At 43.5% G+C, this 19,718-nt stretch overlaps 2 protein-coding genes across 2 annotated transcripts in view; one reads left to right on the forward strand and one right to left on the reverse strand.

Moving 5' to 3' along the window:
- Positions 1-19,718, reverse strand: part of LOC119912601 (zinc finger protein 2-like) — a 746,717-nt gene that overhangs the window by 277,282 nt on the left and 449,717 nt on the right. The gene's annotated exons all lie outside the window — the stretch shown is intronic.
- The window catches only part of LOC119912752 (zinc finger protein 420-like), a 28,162-nt gene that overhangs the window by 4,487 nt on the left and 3,957 nt on the right, over positions 1-19,718 (forward strand). The window contains exons 2-3 of the mRNA XM_038732042.1: positions 4,183-4,193; positions 6,431-6,766. Of these exons, the coding sequence (XP_038587970.1) occupies positions 4,183-4,193; positions 6,431-6,766 (347 nt within the window). The remainder of the gene's footprint in view (positions 1-4,182; positions 4,194-6,430; positions 6,767-19,718) is intronic.

The raw sequence follows: 19,718 nt of genomic DNA on the forward strand, positions 1-19,718 counted from the left end.
CTCTGTGTCACTCTTCTCAGTGACTCTTTGTTACAGTTTTAGCAGTTTTAAGGCCTCTCGAGTGATTAAGGGTAAAAGCCATTATCACTATTTTTTTCCTAATTAGTCACAAAAGATGCTCAAACAACCTGTAAAACATCTGAGACAAGAAAACACAACTTCTGCCTGAAATCAAGCAGCTGCTGTTTGAAAGTTACCTTAGCAACAGTAACCAAACATCGCGAGAACACGGCGCTCCACGGGATCCCGCAGCGCTCCTGTGCTTTGACAGCGCAGACAGTCCGAGAGGAGACCTGCTGGATCTGAGACCAGGACCACTACAAGAGCGGAATGGAGGGGGACAACCAGAATCCCGAGGTTCAGGTCAGTGTTCATGACTTCATCGCTACAAACGGAGGTTCTTCAGTCTCGGAACCAGGCGCGTGCTCAGACACTGGGCCTGAAAACGGGGCTAAATAAGGCGACTTCTATCAGCTACATCTGCTGGTTGGTTCAAATTCATCACAAGCTGAGTGAGGCTCGTTCAAGCCAGCAGCCAGCAGCCAGCAGCCAGCAGCCAGCAGCCAGCAGCCAGCAGCCTTTCTGGTCGGAGCCTGCGGCGGGTTTTACTGTTGCTAGGCAGCCGCAGGACCAGCCGTTATGTAGCGGTTAGTAAAGGACCAGATGTGGAGCTTTTTATTTAAAGAGATATAACCGGACAGGCGGAGGGCGCTTTCTCTGGCTGTGACTGAGGGGGAGACAGGAAAACACAGGAGCTCCGTGTGTTACATGTTGGAGGTGTGGAGGCTGAAGAGCCGCTCGCTGCGCTTCTGCTTTGTTTTAAGTTTAAACTAAATCGACGCTGACTTCCTCCACGTTTCGGATTTTGTGGTCTGAAACACAGAGATCTGTTATTGTGCAGCTGATGCAGAGTCAAACTTCACCATTTCCACCTGATCACATCAAATATTTGCTTCGTTGATTTGTAGCAGTCATGATCTGAATGAGTCTGCGTCTTTATATTTAGGGGAGATCGGGGATGGTTGTAACGTTTTTGACATTTCTGTCTGTATCAGAGAAATCTCTTTTAAGCCGGCGTGTTCAAAATGTGACTGAAACTAGTTACACGTGTTTGCTATTAAATTGTGTAGCTGTTATTTCTGCAACACAGACAGAAAGTCTCAAACAAAGAGTAAAACTTTACACTTTACCAGGCCAGGCATGGACAACAGATTATATTGTTACCATCAGGCCTCATTAACAGGTTCCACTAAATGTATGAAATGCTTAGCTGTAATATTTTGTCTTGGCTTGTTTTGTCAGTGGTTGTCGATGCTCATCGTTTAAAAACGCCTCCGTAATCTTCCACCCAGACTAAAAGGTAACATCTGAGTTTTCATACTAATACATTTTATTACAAGCTAAAGTAAATACGCTGTGCTTATAATATAATGCAAATTATTGTCAAAATTAATAAATAAACTGTAATATCCCATTAAAATCAATATGAAAAGCTAATAAAATATAAGCTATAATTGCATTCTGATGTCGGGACTGTTTTTAAGTAATAAACAACTATCTTTGAAGAGCAGGGGTCGTATTACAGAAACTTCCTAACCGGCAGATCCTATCCTAACTGCTTGGTTACCATGGTAATAAGGGTTAGGAACTGAATTATGAAAAAAGCCATTACAGATTAACAGTTCCTAAGTTAATGTTCCTTTCCTAACTTTAGATAAGAAAAGTGTATTATAGAAGCATCCTAACTTTGTAAAATCTTAAATAAACGCTCCTAACCTGTTGAAAACAATCACCTTTTTCTAGAAAAAACGCCTAAAATAACGCACCACAAATGAATCAGGAATAACTCCTCGACCATTTGGCCTAGAGGCATAATTCTGGTCTCCTTTGAAAAGTCAGAAGCTAAGGAATAGAAATCCATTGTATATTAATATATTTATTTTACTATTACAGACTACATGGATATTACATCAATCGATCCGGCTTGAGCAGACCTTTCATTTGGTACCCTTTACTGAGAAGAGTAGCCTTACGGGTTTCTGCCGGGGTCGGTGAGGGGGGAGCGACCAGCGGCTTTTCTCTGCTCTTTGGACACAACAGCTGCCTGTGTCTTCGTATCACTGTAAATGGACTTATTTTCTTTTTAGCAGCATCAACGCTCCGCTGGATGCCGGATATGCGGCGGTGACTGGGTCCGTTATTTTAGCCTCCTCTCTATCTGTAATCTCCCGAGTTAAGCATTATGTGGATTTGGATTTCTTGACGGGGGTTACAAACACCTCTAAGTCATCTGACTTGAAGTTCAGTGATAGTTGTTGTTTCTGCTCCATTTTCAATCAGTATCATTTCTTTAAAAAACTACCAAAAACAGCGATTAAAAGACGTTTAGCTCGGCAAAATCAGAAAAGTGGCTTCGGTTGCTAGGTAACAGACCTAAAAGTTGTTAACCGATGTTGCATTGAGTATCTAGAATTTCTATCATTTACTGTAGAGTGCATATTATTGTCAAACCAGTAAATTTAAATGAAGCTAAATTAAAATACACACAGTAGTCAGCCCGACCTACATATTGATAACATTGCTGGCTGCTCTGCTGTCACAGGAAGGATCGAGCGTCATCGGCTCATCACGAATTTGTAAAAGTCACCAAGACGACCTTCAAATATAACAGCTGTGTTGGTAAACGTGTGTGTGGTTATTACTCTGTACATTGTATCACAGGCCTGTTATGTGGACACGGGTTGTAATATGGACTATTAATAATGTTATTTCTTGCCTCCCTTGTTCTTCTTTGCCTTTGAGGGTTAATGACGACTCACTGAGCTTCCACCTGGTAGCATTTTTGCTTTTCCGCTAAGGCGGGATTTATTTGCTATGAGAAAATTTAAGTTAAGTGGATGAACTTTTGGGACTGATGGGACCTTGGGAGTTTTGGGGTTAAATTGGGTGAATTGTTTGATGGATGTGCCGCAGCGCGGTCGAGCCTCCTGGCTTTTGTTTCCTGTGTGCCGTGGTATAATTTGAATTGCCCTTATCAGAATTAGAATCACATATGAGGACTTTGCCTTAATTGGTGCTTACAGTACACTTGGACATGAATAGAAATATAAATATATGAAAAGTAAGGAGATCAAAAATTACTATAATACAATGCTGGAAAGTATGTGCAACAATTCACAACATGAGCATAAAGCACAGTTGAGGGTTGTTGTAAAGTGTGTCAGGAATGTTTATGTGTGTGTGTGTTTGGGGAGGGAGGCATGAGAGTCACTGACAGTGGGGACCTGGACCTTGATGAGGGCCATCGGGAAGAAGCTGTTCTCGTGGCCAGAGGTTTTGGTCCTGATGGACCGCAGCCTCCTGCCTGAGGAGAGTGTCTGAAACAGTTTGTGTCCGGGGTGGGAGGAGTCAGCTGCAGTCTTTCCTGCACGCCTCAGAGTGCTGGAGGCGTACAGGTCCTGAAGAGAAGGAAGATTGCAGCCAATCACCTTCTCTTCAGAGCGGATGATGCGCTGCAGCCTGCCCTTGTCCCTGGCAGTGGTAGCAGCGTACCAGATGGTGATGGAGGAGGTGAGGATGGACTCAATGATGGCGGTGTAGAAGTGCACCATCATTGTCTTTGGCGGACTGAACTTCTTTAGTTGCCGCAGGAAGTACATCTATTGCTGGGCCTTCTTGGTGATGGAGGTGATGTTTAGGTCCCGCTTGAGGTCCTGGGAGATGATGGTGCCCAGGAAGGGGAAGGAGTCCACAGTGGTGACTGCGGAGTCACGCAGGATGATGGGGCTGGGCTCTTCCTGAAGTCCACGACCATCTCCACTGTCTTCAGAGCGTTGAGCTCCAGACTGTTCTGGCTGTACCAGGTCACCAGATGAACGATCTCCCACCTGTAGGCGGACTCGTCCCCACAATGAGGGTGGTGTCATCCGCAAACTTCAGGAGCTTGACGGACCGGTGACTGGAGGTGCAGCTGTTGGTGTATAGGGAGAAATGCAGAGGGGAAAGAACGCAGCCCTGAGGGGAACCGGTGCTGATGGTCCTGGAGACATGTTTGTCCAACTTAACATGCTGCTTCCTGTCGATCAGGAGTGTCTGTGATCCACCTGCAGGTGGAGTCAAACATGCTCACCTGGGAGAGCTTGTCCTGCAGCAGGGCCGGGATGAGGGTGCTGAAAGGTATAGGTTCCTTGGGAGTTCCTGCTGAAGGTTGTAGTGAAGGGCCATGTTTACTGCATCATCTACAGACCTTTTGGCTCTGTAGGTGAACTGCAGGGGGTCCAGGAGTGGGTCAGTGATGGATTTTAGGTGGGACAGCACAGGACGCTCAAAGGACTTCATTACCACTGATGTCAGGGTGACGGGTCTGTAGTTGTTTAGCCCTGTGGTCCTTGGGGACAGGAATGATGGTGGAGGCTTTGAAGCAGGCTGGCACATGGCATGTCTCCAGTGAGGTGTTAAAAATATCAGTAAACAACGGAGACAGCTGATAAGGACAGTGCTTTAGGGTGATTGGGGAGTCCGGCCCAGCTGCTTTGCGAGGTTTCTGCCTCCTGAACACTCTGTTGAAATCCGTCTCCAGGATGGTAAGCGAAAGGGAGGAGGTGGGGGATGAGATAGTGGACTGTGGCTGATCTGGGGTCTGTCCCATTGTCTTTCAAAGCAACAGTAAAACTGGTTCGGCTCGTTGGCAAGGCGTGAGTCGTTCATTTAGGTTTGTAGCTGGTGATCTGTCTGAAGCCTCTCCAGACAGAAGCAGAGTCATTTTTTGAAAACTGGTGCTGTAGTCTCTCTGCGTACAGCTGTTTAGCACCGCCTTGCTAAACTTGTGCTTGGACTCCTTAAACCTGGTGCGGTTGCCACCCTGAAAACGCCTCTTCTTTTTCCAAACTCAGCTGTCTGAGCTTAGCTGTGAACCAGGGTTTGTCATTGTTATAACTCATCCTCGTGCGTGTTGGTATACAGCTGTCCTCCCAGAAGCTGATGTAGGACATCACAGCCTCTGTATTCAGGTTGTTGGTAGCAGTGCTGGAACCATCCCAGTCAGTGGTGTCCAAACACGCCTGGAGGTTCTCTACAGCTTCACTTGTCCACTGCTTTGATGTCCTCACTACAGGTTTACACAGTTTTAGCTTTTGTCTGTAAGCAGGAATCAAGTGAACCATGGTGTGGTCAGAGTGGCTGTAGCTTTTCACACAGACATGTTCCAGCTCAACCAACGTTCCCGGCTCAGAGTCCTTTCTGGCTCTGTGATGTTACCTGTCGTATTGAGCAGAGAGCCGGCATATTGACACAATACTACCAGGAAGAAAAAGGCAGAGTGACAGCGGCTATAGATAGACCGGTAAACTCCCACTGCAACGTTATAGTAATATTTACAGTAATATCAGCTGCAGTCGGTTTTGTTGGTTCCAAAACAAAGCAGAGGTCTCTCTGTGACTCAAGCACGTCTGATGTTATTGAGCCACAAAACATAAGTATTCCCAACCACAGTTGAGTTTTTGTTCAGAATAAAATCAGAAACAATGGCCACACTAAACACCAGGCTGACGCCGCTCACAGTTTACTGTGACGAGGGATTAATGAATTGCTGTCTCATCTCCGGTAACGATTATGCTCAAGTTACACCGATTGTTTAAGCAGACTGTCATTTCACAAGCTAGAACTATTTGATAGATAGAAGCAGAACAGCATCAAAGAAGTTTTGGCAATGACACGAGTGAGGGAGAATCTGATGGGGGAGAGAACGGTGGTCATGAGTGTGTAAAGTCTAAAGTCCACTGACTCCAGCTGCGTCGTGGTTGCTGGAGAAAATCGCGACACTTTCAGGTCAATGCTTGTGAGTCCACCAGAAAGGGAAAAAAGCCCATCCCTGAAGCGTCCCAGGCTTTCCTCCGCTCAGCAGAGAAAAGGTAGCAGGTCTATTTTTAACGGATGGCGCGTCAAGCAGCACAGAGCAGATCAAACCTGACAGGAAATCACAAAAAAACAAACCCTGTTTACCAAATCAACAAAATCTAAACCTTTACTTTGGAAAATACAGCCTGCAGATGACGGAATGAAACGGAGTCACAGAGAGCTGTGAAGAAGGTAGTAGCTAAGATGATTGAGAAATGTTATGGGTTAATCTGTGATGATCAGTCAGATTCCTATAGAGGTCTGTGCCACCCCAGGCCCCTCTGTGGACACAACCCTGCAGTTGGTTGTCACAGGTGGTAATGCATTAATCAAACTTGAACGTTGTGGGTTTTGTTCCACAGACATGCTAAATGTCATTTATGGTTCTAGATAGCTCGCTCCACCATGACATCTCACTCACTGTCTTTCTTTCTCTCTAACTCTGTTTCTATAGAAACGGAGAAGAAGAGATGGACTCAAACGTCACCACTGTCAGCACTGTGACAAATCCTTCACAACATCTGGATCTTTAAAGATTCATCAGAGAGTTCACACTGGAGAGAAACCGTACAGCTGTGACCAGTGTGGGAAAGCTTTCACTCAATCGTCTAAACTAAAAATCCATGAACGTGTTCACACTGGAGAGAAACCGTACAGCTGTGACCAGTGTGGGAAGGCGTTCATTACATCAGGTGAACTAAAAATCCACCTACGTGTTCACACTGGAGAGAAACCGTACAGCTGTGACCAGTGTGGGAAGGCGTTCATTACATTATGTCACCTACAAACTCACAGACGTGTTCACACTGGAGAGAAACCATACTGGTGTGAACAATGTGGTAAATTGTTTTCTCAGAGTAGTCACCTTAAAGTCTACCATCGCAGTCACGCGTTGCTTCGCTGTGAACATTTTTCAGAGCCAAGCTAGCGGTTTCCTCCTGCCTCCTCCTCATGTCCTGATAGCTGGGTTGTTATATTCTGAGCTTCTCTACAAACTGAGCGAGAGACAACATTAACTTTATATTCTGAGCAGCATGTATCGTGGCTGCGACTACATACTGTCCTGCTCCTCCTCTCCACAAAATCCTGTTGTCGGAGCACACAATGAGGCCACGCCTCCCACCCTCACCCCTCTGCTGGAGGGAGGGTCCTGGAAGAAGTGGGTCAGAGCCAGGCTAGTTGTTTCTACTGAGTCACTCTGTTTTATTGATTCCTGATCCACTTGGATTTTTATTTTCAGAGAATTATTAACTTGTATCCTCTTTAAGTAAATTAGTTACATATCTGTTAATTAACCGTTTCTTTATTCATGTAGTTTTTTAAATTTAGTAGTTATCCTAAAATGTTAAAAAGAATTATAGCGCTACTCAACCAGCGTTGCGACAAAGGATTATTTTCCCACTGTCCATTAATTAGCCAAGTATTTTCTTGATTACTCGCTTCATAAATAAAATGTTAAAACATGCACATTGCTGAAAAGTCCAAGATGATGTCATCAAAACACCTGTTTATTCCAGAACTTCAATCCTGGATAGATCAGGCAAAGTTTTATTTATTTATTTATTAGTATTTTATTGTGTTTACTGTATTCACTGTGTTTATTGTTGTTTACACTTTGTGTCAATACATTGAAACATTTCCTGTTTTTTAATAGTCTACACAGTTTTAGACCTTTGTAGTTTTTGTTAAGTATAGTATAGTAAACATGTATGATTGTATTTCCTGATTGCTGTTTTCATTCTGTTCTGTCAGTAAATGTGTTGCTTTCTCTTTAACGTGCATCCTGCCAGGGTTGGTGCTTTTCAAAGCTAACTATCCATTTGTTTTGAAAAGAGAGAACTTAGAGGTGGAGCGGGTCGTCCACCAATCCGAAGATTGGCTATCGATCCCCGGCTCAAGAATTCGGTGTCTTGCCCAATTGTGTGCTGAATTTGGCTGTTTCACTGCAGGCCTGTTAAAATGGGTAAATAGTTTATAAACGTGCAGATAGTGTCTCTGAATACTCTGGATACGTACGATATATATCAAAAATGTGGGTTCTGTTTCCTTGTTAAATGTTTTCCAAAACTTTACTATTGATCTGTTTATTGTGATTAATAATTACATTAAGTTATACTCTGTCCCCTTTAACTTTATCGTCTGTTACATACTTGGTGATTTTAATGTTTGTGTAACATTGATTCTGTACATGGTTTAATTGATGACAAGAATAAAAACATATAGAATTTTACCAGACTGATGCTTTATAGAGATGTGACGCAGGTCATGAGACCGGGTTCAGATGTTTCTATCAATGCTTGCCTAAAGCTTCTGCTGGGGAACAGGCTGGACCAAATCAGCATTTACAGTCTCAGACCAGGATTTAAAGTTTAAAACGAAATCTTTAATAATTCAGCAAGTTAAAATGTGCAGTAGAAAACAGTTCAAATCTGAGTCTCTTAAAATGGCTCTGTTTGTCTTAAATAAGGACAAAGTTAAATACTCAGTCCTGCTGCTGTTGACACTCAGTTCGTTCTCAGAGTTTCACAGAGCCACGGCGCTCAGTTCAGGGTTCCTCCGGGGCCACGGTCCTCCTTTTCAGCTGCTCAGTGAGACAAAAAAACAGCAACCCTGGATAATGAGACGTTCACTGTAGACAGGTAAAACTGGATTAATGATCCCCAAAACACCCCGACTAATAAAAACTACAGTAAACATGCAGAAGTGATAAAGGATAAATCCTACAAGTCTGCTATGAAGCTGACACATAGCAGAGTAGGACCAGAGAGTTTTTAACTAACATGGACCCCTCTTTACATCCGGGTAAGAGTTTGATTATGGTCCGATTAAAAAGATCTCGATAAAACAAGGAAGTAGTCTGTAATTCTTACAACAAAGCACATCTTGCAAACAATGAGACGGGAGAAGAGCGTAGGAGAGGATCTGAAAGGAGGGTGGGACGTGTCCCTGCGTCTCCTCGTGTTTCACAAAGACGTCCCCTTCTACGTGGATCCAAGCCAGCAGCTCTCTTCTCCTGTTGGGTCACGGTGTCTTCCTCTCTTCTCGCCACGTCGGTCAGCCTGCTTCTTTTACCCCAAAGGTTTTCTCAGCTCTGCGGCGACTTCCTCCTTCTGACGTCTCTCTGGAACTCTGTATCTGTCCTCTGCGTGTCTGCCGCAGCCTTCAAAAAGCCTGGCGGGAGAAAAAACCCACCTACAATATTAGCAGAAGAGGGGGGCGTGGTCCCTGTACGTGGTCCCTATATGTGGTCCCTGTATGTGGTACCTGTAGCTGTGGGTGGTCCCTGCACGTGGTCCCTATTCGTGGTCCCTGTATGTGGTACCTGGTGTCTGTAAACACATCAGAGTAAAAAAAGAAAACAAAGAACAGGACTGTGGTTTGTCTTGAGGTGATACTCAGAAGACCAAAGATACGTTTCTGCAGCTCAAACTGACCTGATCGATAACTTTTGAGTTCCAGGTGCCTATCGGACAGTGATTAGCTAATAGCAAAGTCCTATAGGCACCTGTTGGTGGGCCGCGGGTGTTTTGCTTTTCTCCTCCGCGTGAAGAGCTGGCACGCTACGTGTCGTGTGGCTGACCTGCCACGATTGCTTTATCCTTCAAAAGAGCCCGGGGTCAGGGCGGCGTCCGGTCGCAGCTGACGACCGCTGTTAGGAGGAGAGCCCCATGTGACGTTAGAGGGAGGCTAACTTAGCCGGGGAGACCGAGGTAGGGATCGACTGGTAGTTGGTGTGATTTTAACATGTTTTCTATCTTTTATGCATAGCCAACATTTGTACAAAATAATATGAATGCAACAACTGTCCAGAGCTGTGTCAGACAGAGTCAGTGTCTTGGTGGTTTTCTTTTCCTTGTTCTGTTCTGATGGTCTGGCTTAGAGCTCATCCTGCATGTGAGATGAACTTGCCCCTAGTAGCCTTCATTGATTGTGAGCTCCCCTTGCGCTGGGTTAACGTGTCTGCTGGTGATATTTACTGCATGTCAGCTAGTGTGTTATATCTATATCTCAGCCAAACTGTCTCTTCGTGCTTTTAATAGAATCAATTTTTTGATTAATATAGGTTCACATTTTAATATAGCCCAACTGCTTTCCAGTCATACTTACCTTCAGGGTCCTAGGGACCTGTCGTTTGTGGCTCCACTATCTTCCAGTTTCTTAGCTGTCCATCACCTCCACTAAACAAGCAAATTAACTTTAAAAACTAATTAAAACTAAACTGAAATTGAATTCAAAAAGTCAAAACGAACTAAAAATAAAAACTAACGTAAAATCCAAAACTATAATAACCTTGGTGTGTCTCCATATTTGTCACGGTCCAAGAGCCAGATCGTGACACTGTGTGCATCACAGCACAGCAGCAGCTTCCTCCTGCTGTGGTGTGAAGCTGGTGCTTTCTCACTATAGTGTGTTCTGCTTTAGCTGGTGATGATGTGTTTGAGCTGAAATGTGTGAAGTAGCTTTGTGGTCGTCCAGCTTCCTGAGAAATCCTCTCCAGTTTTTTTTGGTCTTTCATCATTTACATCAGTGGTGATTGTAGAAATAAAACATTGGTCTAAATGCTGGTTCATCTCTGCACGGATTAAAATGATGGGGGGTCAATACTGAATCCTTTATGTGATTTATTTATTTTTTTGCTTATCGGCCTAAAAATGTCCAGAACTATTGAATGTGTAACTACACAGACGGGTGACAAATAAAAAGGGTGTTAGTACGGAGTCAGTCACCACTGTGAGTATGAGTCTCCATCTGGGTCCTATTCCCCGTCTTCCTGGTTACCTTGGATGTCATTAGGCCTATTTTAGGGGAGCTAAAGCTAATAATATTAAGACAGATAATTATTAGATTTAGATTTTTTGACAGTGTAGACATCAACAAAGAGAAGCAAAGAGAAGTATTAGAATAATCAAAATGTAAATCGTACTTATTGGCTTAAAATAATCCTTCTGGTTGTTTCCTCTGCTTCACAATTTAAATGCCTACTGTAGTCGGGCACTAGGACCCTGAGGGAGGCTGTGTTTCATCGATGCTCTGCCTAGTTGCCGAGCAACGTTACTACACACACACTGAAACTGTAAGTTATTGTTAGTGACTTGCTGAACTTTAGCTGCGTTTACTTGAGGTAAAGGAAAACACTAGTGTTGATCATGTGAACGGCATTAATATTCCCGATCTCTGTAATAGCTGCTCATCTCTAAACAATATCAGTCCCCACATAATGTTGTTGTCAGTGAAAACCAAAGGTCACACAGTCCCTGGTAATGCTGTTGTACATCCTTCCATTCATTCAGTCAGCAGTGGTCTACAGGTCAGCAGTGGTCTACAGGTCAGTAGTGGTCTACAGGTCTGAAGTGGTCTACAGGTCAGCAGTGGTCTACAGGTCAGCAGTGGTCTACAGGTCTGAAGTGGTCTGCAGGTCAGTAGTGGTCTACAGGTCAGCAGTGGTCTGCAGGTCAGTAGTGGTCTACAGGTCAGTAGTGGTCTACAGGTCAGCAGTGGTCTGCAGGTCAGTAGTGGTCTACAGGTCAGTAGTGGTCTACAGGTCAGCAGTGGTCTACAGGTCTGAAGTGGTCTACAGGTCAGTAGTGGTCTACAAGTCTGAAGTGGTCTACAGGTCAGTACTGGTCTACAGGTCAGCAGTGGTCTACAGGTCAGCAGTGGTCTGCAGGTCAGTAGTGGTCTACAGGTCTGAAGTGGTCTACAGGTCTGAAGTGGTCTACAGGTCAGCAGTGGTCTACAGGTCTGAAGTGGTCTACTGGTCAGCAGTGGTCTACAGGTCTGAAGTGGTCTACAGGTCAGCAGTGGTCTACAGGTCTGAAGTGGTCTACAGGTCAGTAGTGGTCTACAAGTCTGAAGTGGTCTACAGGTCAGCAGTGGTCTACAGGTCTGAAGTGGTCTACAGGTCAGTAGTGGTCTACAGGTCAGCAGTGGTCTACAGGTCAGCAGTGGTCTGCAGGTCAGCAGTGGTCTACAGGTCAGCAGTGGTCTACAGGTCTGAAGTGGTCTACAGGTCAGTAGTGGTCTACAGGTCAGCAGTGGTCTACAGGTCTGAAGTGGTCTACAGGTCAGTACTGGTCTACAGGTCAGCAGTGGTCTACAGGTCAGCAGTGGTCTGCAGGTCAGTAGTGGTCTACAGGTCTGAAGTGGTCTACAGGTCTGAAGTGGTCTACAGGTCAGCAGTGGTCTACAGGTCTGAAGTGGTCTACTGGTCAGCAGTGGTCTACAGGTCAGTAGTGGTCTACAGGTCAGCAGTGGTCTACAGGTCAGCAGTGGTCTACAGGTCAGCAGTGGTCTACAGGTCAGCAGTGGTCTACAGGTCAGCAGTGGTCTACAGGTCTGAAGTGGTCTACAGGTCAGTAGTGGTCTACAGGTCAGCAGTGGTCTACAGGTCAGCAGTGGTCTACAGGTCTGAAGTGGTCTACAGGTCAGTAGTGGTCTACAGGTCAGTAGTGGTCTACAGGTCAGCAGTGGTCTGCAGGTCTGAAGTGGTCTACAGGTCAGCAGTGGTCTACAGGTCAGCAGTGGTTATATTTGCGATATTGTAACTAACTTAACTTTCGGTATCGAGTGGCTGTAATAAATTACATGTAGGCTACACATGAGCATTTACCCACAGATATACATGTGAAAATATAATAAAATAAAAGCAATCATACAAACATGTATCCAAACATTTTGTAATCGTTAGGCTACTCCAAATCTTTTATTCCTTCCACCATCATCACCCCTGGTACCGCAGCCGGCGCGGCCCCCTCAGGTATAAGTAGACCTAAGAGCAGCCAGCACTTTGTATTTTCCACAACTGTGTAAGCGGTGATAGGAGACGCAACTTTCTCTAGTTGATTTTTGTTCCTGAGTACAGACACACTTTTACACGGCCTGAATTTCTGCTGGTGACGCTGCTGTACTTTATTCTCATAAATTCTCACTTCAAACTTCAGACTCGACTCGGACTCGAAGTGCGGGACTCGTGAACAATGTTTATTTTTAGGAAACGTCTGATGAGCTTGCCGTTATTCCCTCCCTCCGTTACCTATAACCTGCCTACGGAACACGTAGCATCTGCTGCGCGCGGCCGCACGTGAGAGAGGACAACAAAGACGGGTGTCGTGCCAAGGTAGTTTTATCCCCGACAGAAAGTCAGCTGCTCCTACATACGCCATCCATACTGTATCAACATCACTGTAATCAGTTTAACCCTTTGCTCGCCTCAACGTTACATGTCCTTGACTCGATATTTACATTAAACTGAATGCAGCATTGTAGACAATATTTTGTCCTTGTAATCCATGTTTCCATTGCACTGCCTTTGGATATTGCTGGAAATTGTCCCCCTCCTTAAAGGGTGAATTATTATCATAACAATTTAATAATGCATTGCATTTAAACAGAACTTTTCACACACAAAAAGCCATAACAGTAGCCTCCTACCAGGCTGGACATGCAGTCTGCCAAAATATGTTTCCCCCTCCTTAATGCACAGATGATGGCCTGCCATCAAGTATTTAATTTTGTGTATACTTCACACCATGACTAAAAACAGGGGTGAATATGGAGAAGTTTCTCTTTTCCTAGCAAAAGTTCTAGTGGGATACAAATTATTTCAGACTGTATTTTCAACAGAAAACGCATTGCACAGGTTGTTCTCTGGTCACAGGTTTATTGTTGATCATGTAACTTTACAGTTTTATTTAGTTATAACTTTACACTGGTTTGAGAGTCTGGTGATGTCTGGTGATGTGTTGACAGTGTTTGCATTGCACATTATGGTTGTGCTCTGTAACAGTTTATTGGTTTGAGAGTCAGGAGGAAGTGTTGACTTAGTTTATAAGCTGTCATTAACTGCATTGCACAGATTGTGCTCTATAAGATAAAAACAGGTTAAAGCTTTATTGTTGACCAATTTTATTTAGTTATAACTTACACTGGGCTTGAGAGTCTGGGGAGTGTGTTGACTTACAGTAGTTTATAAGCTGTCATTAATTGTAGACGCATTGTACATTAGGCTACATGGTTGTGCTCTGTAAGTTAAAAACAGGTTACAGGTTTATTTTTGATTATGCAAGTCCCATTTTTATTTAGTTAACGCTACACTGGGTTTAAGAGTCTGGGGGATGTGTTGACTTACAGTATTTAATAAGCCGTCAATAATTGCATTGCACGTTACATGGTTGTGCTCTGTAAACAGGTTACAGAATTCCTCATAGCTATGCTATTAGCAACCTGGATTGAACGCAGCAGGTGATACAACATTCGTAATAACCACGAGAGACTTGAGACTTGACTTGGACTCCAGCTCAAAGACTTGTGAGCATCTCTGGTATGATCTCACTGCTTTCCTTGAACTAATCACTGTACTGATACACTCACCCGCCACATGGCCGGCACGCTGCCATTTTGGGCCTGCAGCAGAGGAAACCGGACAGTAAAGTAGAAACAGGAAACTGTGGTTTGAACTGCTCAGAGAGAAAAAACACAAAGTATGATCTCACATCACCAAGTGGTACGATGGAACAAACATCTCTTCAATGGCCGATCTGTAAGTACGATCTGTTCTGTCCACATTTCAGTAACTAAACAGTTAGCAGGTGAGCTGAGCTGGAGAAGAATGAAGGTGAGATACAGGATCAAACTGGCTGGAAAACTTCAGACATTATAAAAACAAAGACAGAAGAGTTTATTGATCAGTGAGGCCAAAACAAGAAATAAAGGACAGAGAGAGTCAGAAGTTACTGAGATTACAGAGAAATGTGACGAGCAAACAGGAAAGAAGATCATTGTTTAACAGTTTGTTCAGAAAATGTTCTCACTTCACTCTGATACAAACTTTAAGAGCAGGAAGTGAAACCGGTTTTAAGCTGGATGTTAAAGGGTTAATGTGAGTTTCCTGGAGTGAGCTGCAGTGTTGGACACTTTAAAAGTTATCTAAGAGGACCAGTCGTCCAGGATGTCCAGACGTACTAACTCAAAGTAACTGGCTTCCAGGGACGGACTTTCATCCAGAACGGTCCTCTGTAAACTCCACCACGGCCGCCCTGCTAATGCACGGACATACAAACAGGACCAGCCTCTAATAAACCACCTAGCAGCATCACAGCCGTCGATCACTATGGCAGTAGGCTGCTACTTTAAAAAGGCACGGCCGTAACCAGCTGTGATGTCACCGAGGTCCGGACCTCTGTAACTATATTCAGTCTATCAATAAACAAATTTGACTAAAAACCATTGATAAAAAGCTCAACTTAATTAAAGGACAAGACAACAAGATACTCCAAAGCTATTTTGAAGAAATATTCATTGTTGAAATAGGCTTTTTGATTGGGGGGTCTGGGGGTCCTTCCCCCCCACAAGATTTTGATCATTAAACTCTTAATTTCCTGCATTCTAGAGACATTTTCTGCACCAATTTATGGTGGAAATGTCTTTATTTATATGAAGGGAAACAAAATGCATGTGGCTGGTGACAAATCAGAATATAAAAATATTATTGAATATAATGCAGTAATCAGCAGCTTGTTTTTAGTTGGACAAGGCAGATCTGTTTCTTCTAGATTTACGTTGCATTTCATGCTTTTCTATTGAGCAAGTAGTTCTCACAGAATCTGTATTAGTTATTTAACCTAACATTTCACGTTGAGAGCTAATTTCCACCATGTAGAGATGAATAAGTTCTGTAGAACATGTGTTCTTAAACCTGATGCAGGTGACAAAGACTCAAACACACACTGATGTTACAGCTGGAAGATACTGTGAGTGTTCAGTGAGGATCAGGGTCTCCATCTTCTCTGAGGTGTACAGTTGTAGTAAAACCTCAAACCAACCTGAGTGTGATTTCTCTTTAGTTCTGGCCTCACTGCTGTGCTGCACAACAAACCAAGGTGAGTGAACTCCTTCTGCCAGCGTCTGAAACTCACTGTCTCACAAACCCTGACAGAAAAGTCAGTGTTGAGGACACAGCTGGGAAATCAGGATGATCAGTGAAGATGTTTCTACATTCACAGATCAGTCAGTCTCTTAATAACAGGACCTGAGAGGCTTTTCATCCCAGCAGACTCACTTTTCAGGACTCAGTTCCTCCTGGGTTCCTCACATCTGGGCCGGATCAGGATTCTGTTGCTATAAAGATGAATATAGTGATGCTGGGTAGAGAGGAGAGTCAAACAAAGCCTTTCAGCCTGAAGTGAAGTTACTCTTTAATGAAACCACCATCTTTACTGAACCTTTACTGAGAGCTGCTGAAAAACAAGTTCAACCTGCTGCAGCTGCCACTCGCAGATCATGCAGGAACACAAATGAGACACGCTGACGATGAAAAGTGTTTCTTCATCACGTTGATGAAAATGTGACCCTGCAGCTTTTTGTTTCTCTGTTTCACATCAGCGCTGCCTGAATGTAAGTTTTAGGATGCAGCGTTGGTTCATGAAGTTTCTGAAGTTGTTTTTGAGACATAAATATGTTTCCACTGCTCGAGAACTCAGAGAACATATTTAAACCTGAGGCTGTGATTTACAACATGAAACATCTTTGAGTCTTTACTGTCTGCAAATGAAGGAACGAGCTGTAATGAAACCATCACAGAGGCTGCTTCAGGTTCAGGTTTTGGTTTCAGGGTTTCTCCTTTGTTGCACTTAAAGGGTTATTTAGTTTGGATAAACATGCTAAAGATCATCAGTGTGTCATGTCAACCCTCCAAAAAGCAATGGTACAAAGCAAACAGGACAGTAAAATTTACAGTGCAGTGTAAGTTATAAAGGCAGTTGTAAAAAGAAAAGTCTTCAGTCTTAATTTAAAAGAACTGACAGTTTCAGCAGACCTGCAGTTATCTGGGAGTTTGTTCCAAATATACGGAGCATAATAACTGAACGCTGCTTCTCCTTGTTTAGTTTTGACTCTGGGGACAGAAAGCAGACCTGCCCCAGACGACCTGAGAGGTCTGGATGGTTCATAACGAAGCAGAAGATCAGAAATGTATTTTGTCCCTAAACCATTTAGTGCTTAATAAACTACCAGCAGGATTTTGAAATCAATTCTTTGACATACAGGCAGCCAATGTAAAGACCTCAGAACTGGAGTGATGTGATCCACCTTTTTGGTCTTAGTGAGGACTCTAGCAGCAGCGTTCTGAATCAGCTGCAGCTGTCTGATGGATTTCTTAAGGAGCCTGTAAGGACACTGTTACAGTAGTCGAGTCGACTGAAGATAAATGCATGAATAAGCTTTTCCAGGTCCTGCTGAGACAGAAGTCCTTTAATCCTTGATATATTCTTCAGGTGATAGTAGGCTGACTTTGTAATTGTCGTAATATGGCTCCTCAAATTCAGGTCTGAGTCCATGACCACACCAAGATTTCTGGCTTGATTTGTGGTTCTTAACATTACAGATTGAAGTCGAGCACTGACTTTCAATCGTTCCTCCCTGGCTCCAAAAACAATAACTTCAGTTTTATCCTTGTTTAACTGAAGAAAATTCTGGCACATCCAATCGTTGACCTGCTCAATACAGTTACTCAGCGCCTGTATGGGTTCATAGTCCCCTGGGGAAATGGGACTGGGATAAAATAAAGATCTATATCGTTTAGACCATTCGGTGTAGCTTTTTCACACTTAAACAGCGTGCAAAGACTCTGCTGGCTTTATGAATTAAACTTAGTTGAACTGAAGTTTATGTACTACGACAGTGTTTCGTACCCTTTCCTGAAGAAAGTTACCCCCTGTCCTGCATGATTTAATCTCTCCCTGCTTCAACACAGCTGATTGAAGCAGCTTCGGGATTCATAACCAGTTGATATATTTTGAATCAGCTGTTTTGGAGCAGTGAAAGATTTAACACACACTGTTATATAAACAGTTACCCACATAAAGAAACTCCTCCTCACCACAGCCACTGTTGGCATATCATAATTTGCGTGATTTAGATGTACACAAATTGATAGTGGTAGATATTTTGATGGAACATGCCAAGACACATTCATTCAGACTTATTTAAATGTTTTGCATAATGTAAATCAGTCACTGCTGCCAGCTCCTTTTCTAACTGTGTAATCTGTGAGTATACAGTGAATAAAGTAAAAGTATTATTACAGTTATTATGTCTCCATTCATTCAAGTGGACATTTACAAAATAATCAATGCAGGGTATAGGCTACATGTTGTATTTCATGTGTGTTCCTTTTTTACAGATTTTACAGTTTGATAGTCCATATAGTCCAGCAGGGTTGTAGTTACGGTCTATAAGGAGGGTCTGAGCTCTTACTGAAGCAGTAAAATCCTCCATCTGAGGGGGTCAGTACTTCATTTACCAACCGCCATTATTTTTAATCACAAATGTACATTACATTAATAAGATCATCACACTAAAAGAGACACGTTTTCCTAACGAACTATGCTGCGCACCGCATGAATGTCATTACGACATGATTAATAATAATTAATATGATACCATAAAGGGCGGATTTGCGTCTCTCCTTGAGCAGCTGTCTTTGTTGGTTAATTTCAGGCTTTTGAAACTTAATCTTTGTTGCAGTATCTCACACATCTGGGGCAAATAGTGGGCTGCTGTGTGTGTGTGTGAGAGAGAGAGAGTGTTGACCACGTAATGAGCAAAGAAGCCTCTGTCCAGGCTTCTGTTATTTGTTTATTAATCCCCGCCGGTAACGTCCGTTATACTACAGACCCCCACGAAGCTCAAATAGTAGTCCAGTTCCCACAGTTGTCCGTTTTTCCTATTAAATTCAGCAGTAAATTGCCATAGTACATTAGACTACTCTTCAAAGGGAAATTATGAATGAGAAGTGTGTTTGTGTGTATGTGTGTGATTTAAGAAGACTGGAAGAGAGGCTAAGTTGCACTCTAAATCACCAATGATGTTTAGCTAGCTTTATGGACGGACTTAACATCCTATTTTGACAGAATAAATAAATAGTGCTTGTAAAAAAAATAAAAATTAAAGCTGCAAGCAGCGTTGGACGGGCCCCGACCGAGTTGCACATTCTGGAGCTCTGCCGGTGCGGCTGTGAATTTGCTACGGGTTCCGACGCCACATGAAGGTGCTATATGTCACTTCCTGTGTCCCCTATGTGGAGCTACATAGCACTTGCCGCTATGAATATAAATCGGTATTGGCGTGTAGATGTCTGCGGGGTGGGACAGTTATCAAGCACGTAAAGTTTGGTTCAGATGTGAGCATGTACACTGAAGTTACAACAACTTCCTGTGTCATGGCGAAGAGTTGATCTTTGACGCCACGCCACGGACACACCCATTCACGAAAACTCGCAAATAGCACAACTTTTCATCTTCAATGCCTTTAGAAGGCACAGCAGAAATTTGAAGTCGGTCGGACTAAATCCCTAGGAGGGGTTCGTTAAAGTACGAAGTGTGTAAATCATCCACAATTTGACGTAAAATTCCAAATGGCCGACTTCCTGTTCGTTTTAGGGCATCGCTCCAAGAGGCTTTTTTGTGCGTCTGGACAAGATACACGTACCACAGAAAATTCATGCACGTAGGTGAAATGTGCGGCGGGGGCTGCTTCGTTAAGTCACTTCCTGTTGCCAGCAGGTGGCGCTATGACTGTGGGTGAATGTCGGCATGTACATGTGTTCAGGGCGGGACTCTCATCCTACATTTGGTCCAGATGTGAGCATATACACTGAAGTTACAACAACTTCCTGTGTTATGGCGAAGACTTGATCTTTGACTCCACGCCACAGACACGCCCATTGACGAAAACTTGCAAATAGCACAACTTTTCATCGTCAATGCCTTTAGAAGGCACAGCAGAAATTTGACGTCGATCCGACTAAATCCCTGGGAGGAGTTTGT

This window comes from Micropterus salmoides, unplaced genomic scaffold (genome assembly GCF_014851395.1).
Source record: "Micropterus salmoides isolate LMB-PRFRI ecotype aquatic unplaced genomic scaffold, ASM1485139v1 Ms_hic_scaffold_2, whole genome shotgun sequence".
In the NCBI taxonomy this organism is placed as follows: Eukaryota; Metazoa; Chordata; class Actinopteri; order Centrarchiformes; family Centrarchidae; genus Micropterus; species Micropterus salmoides.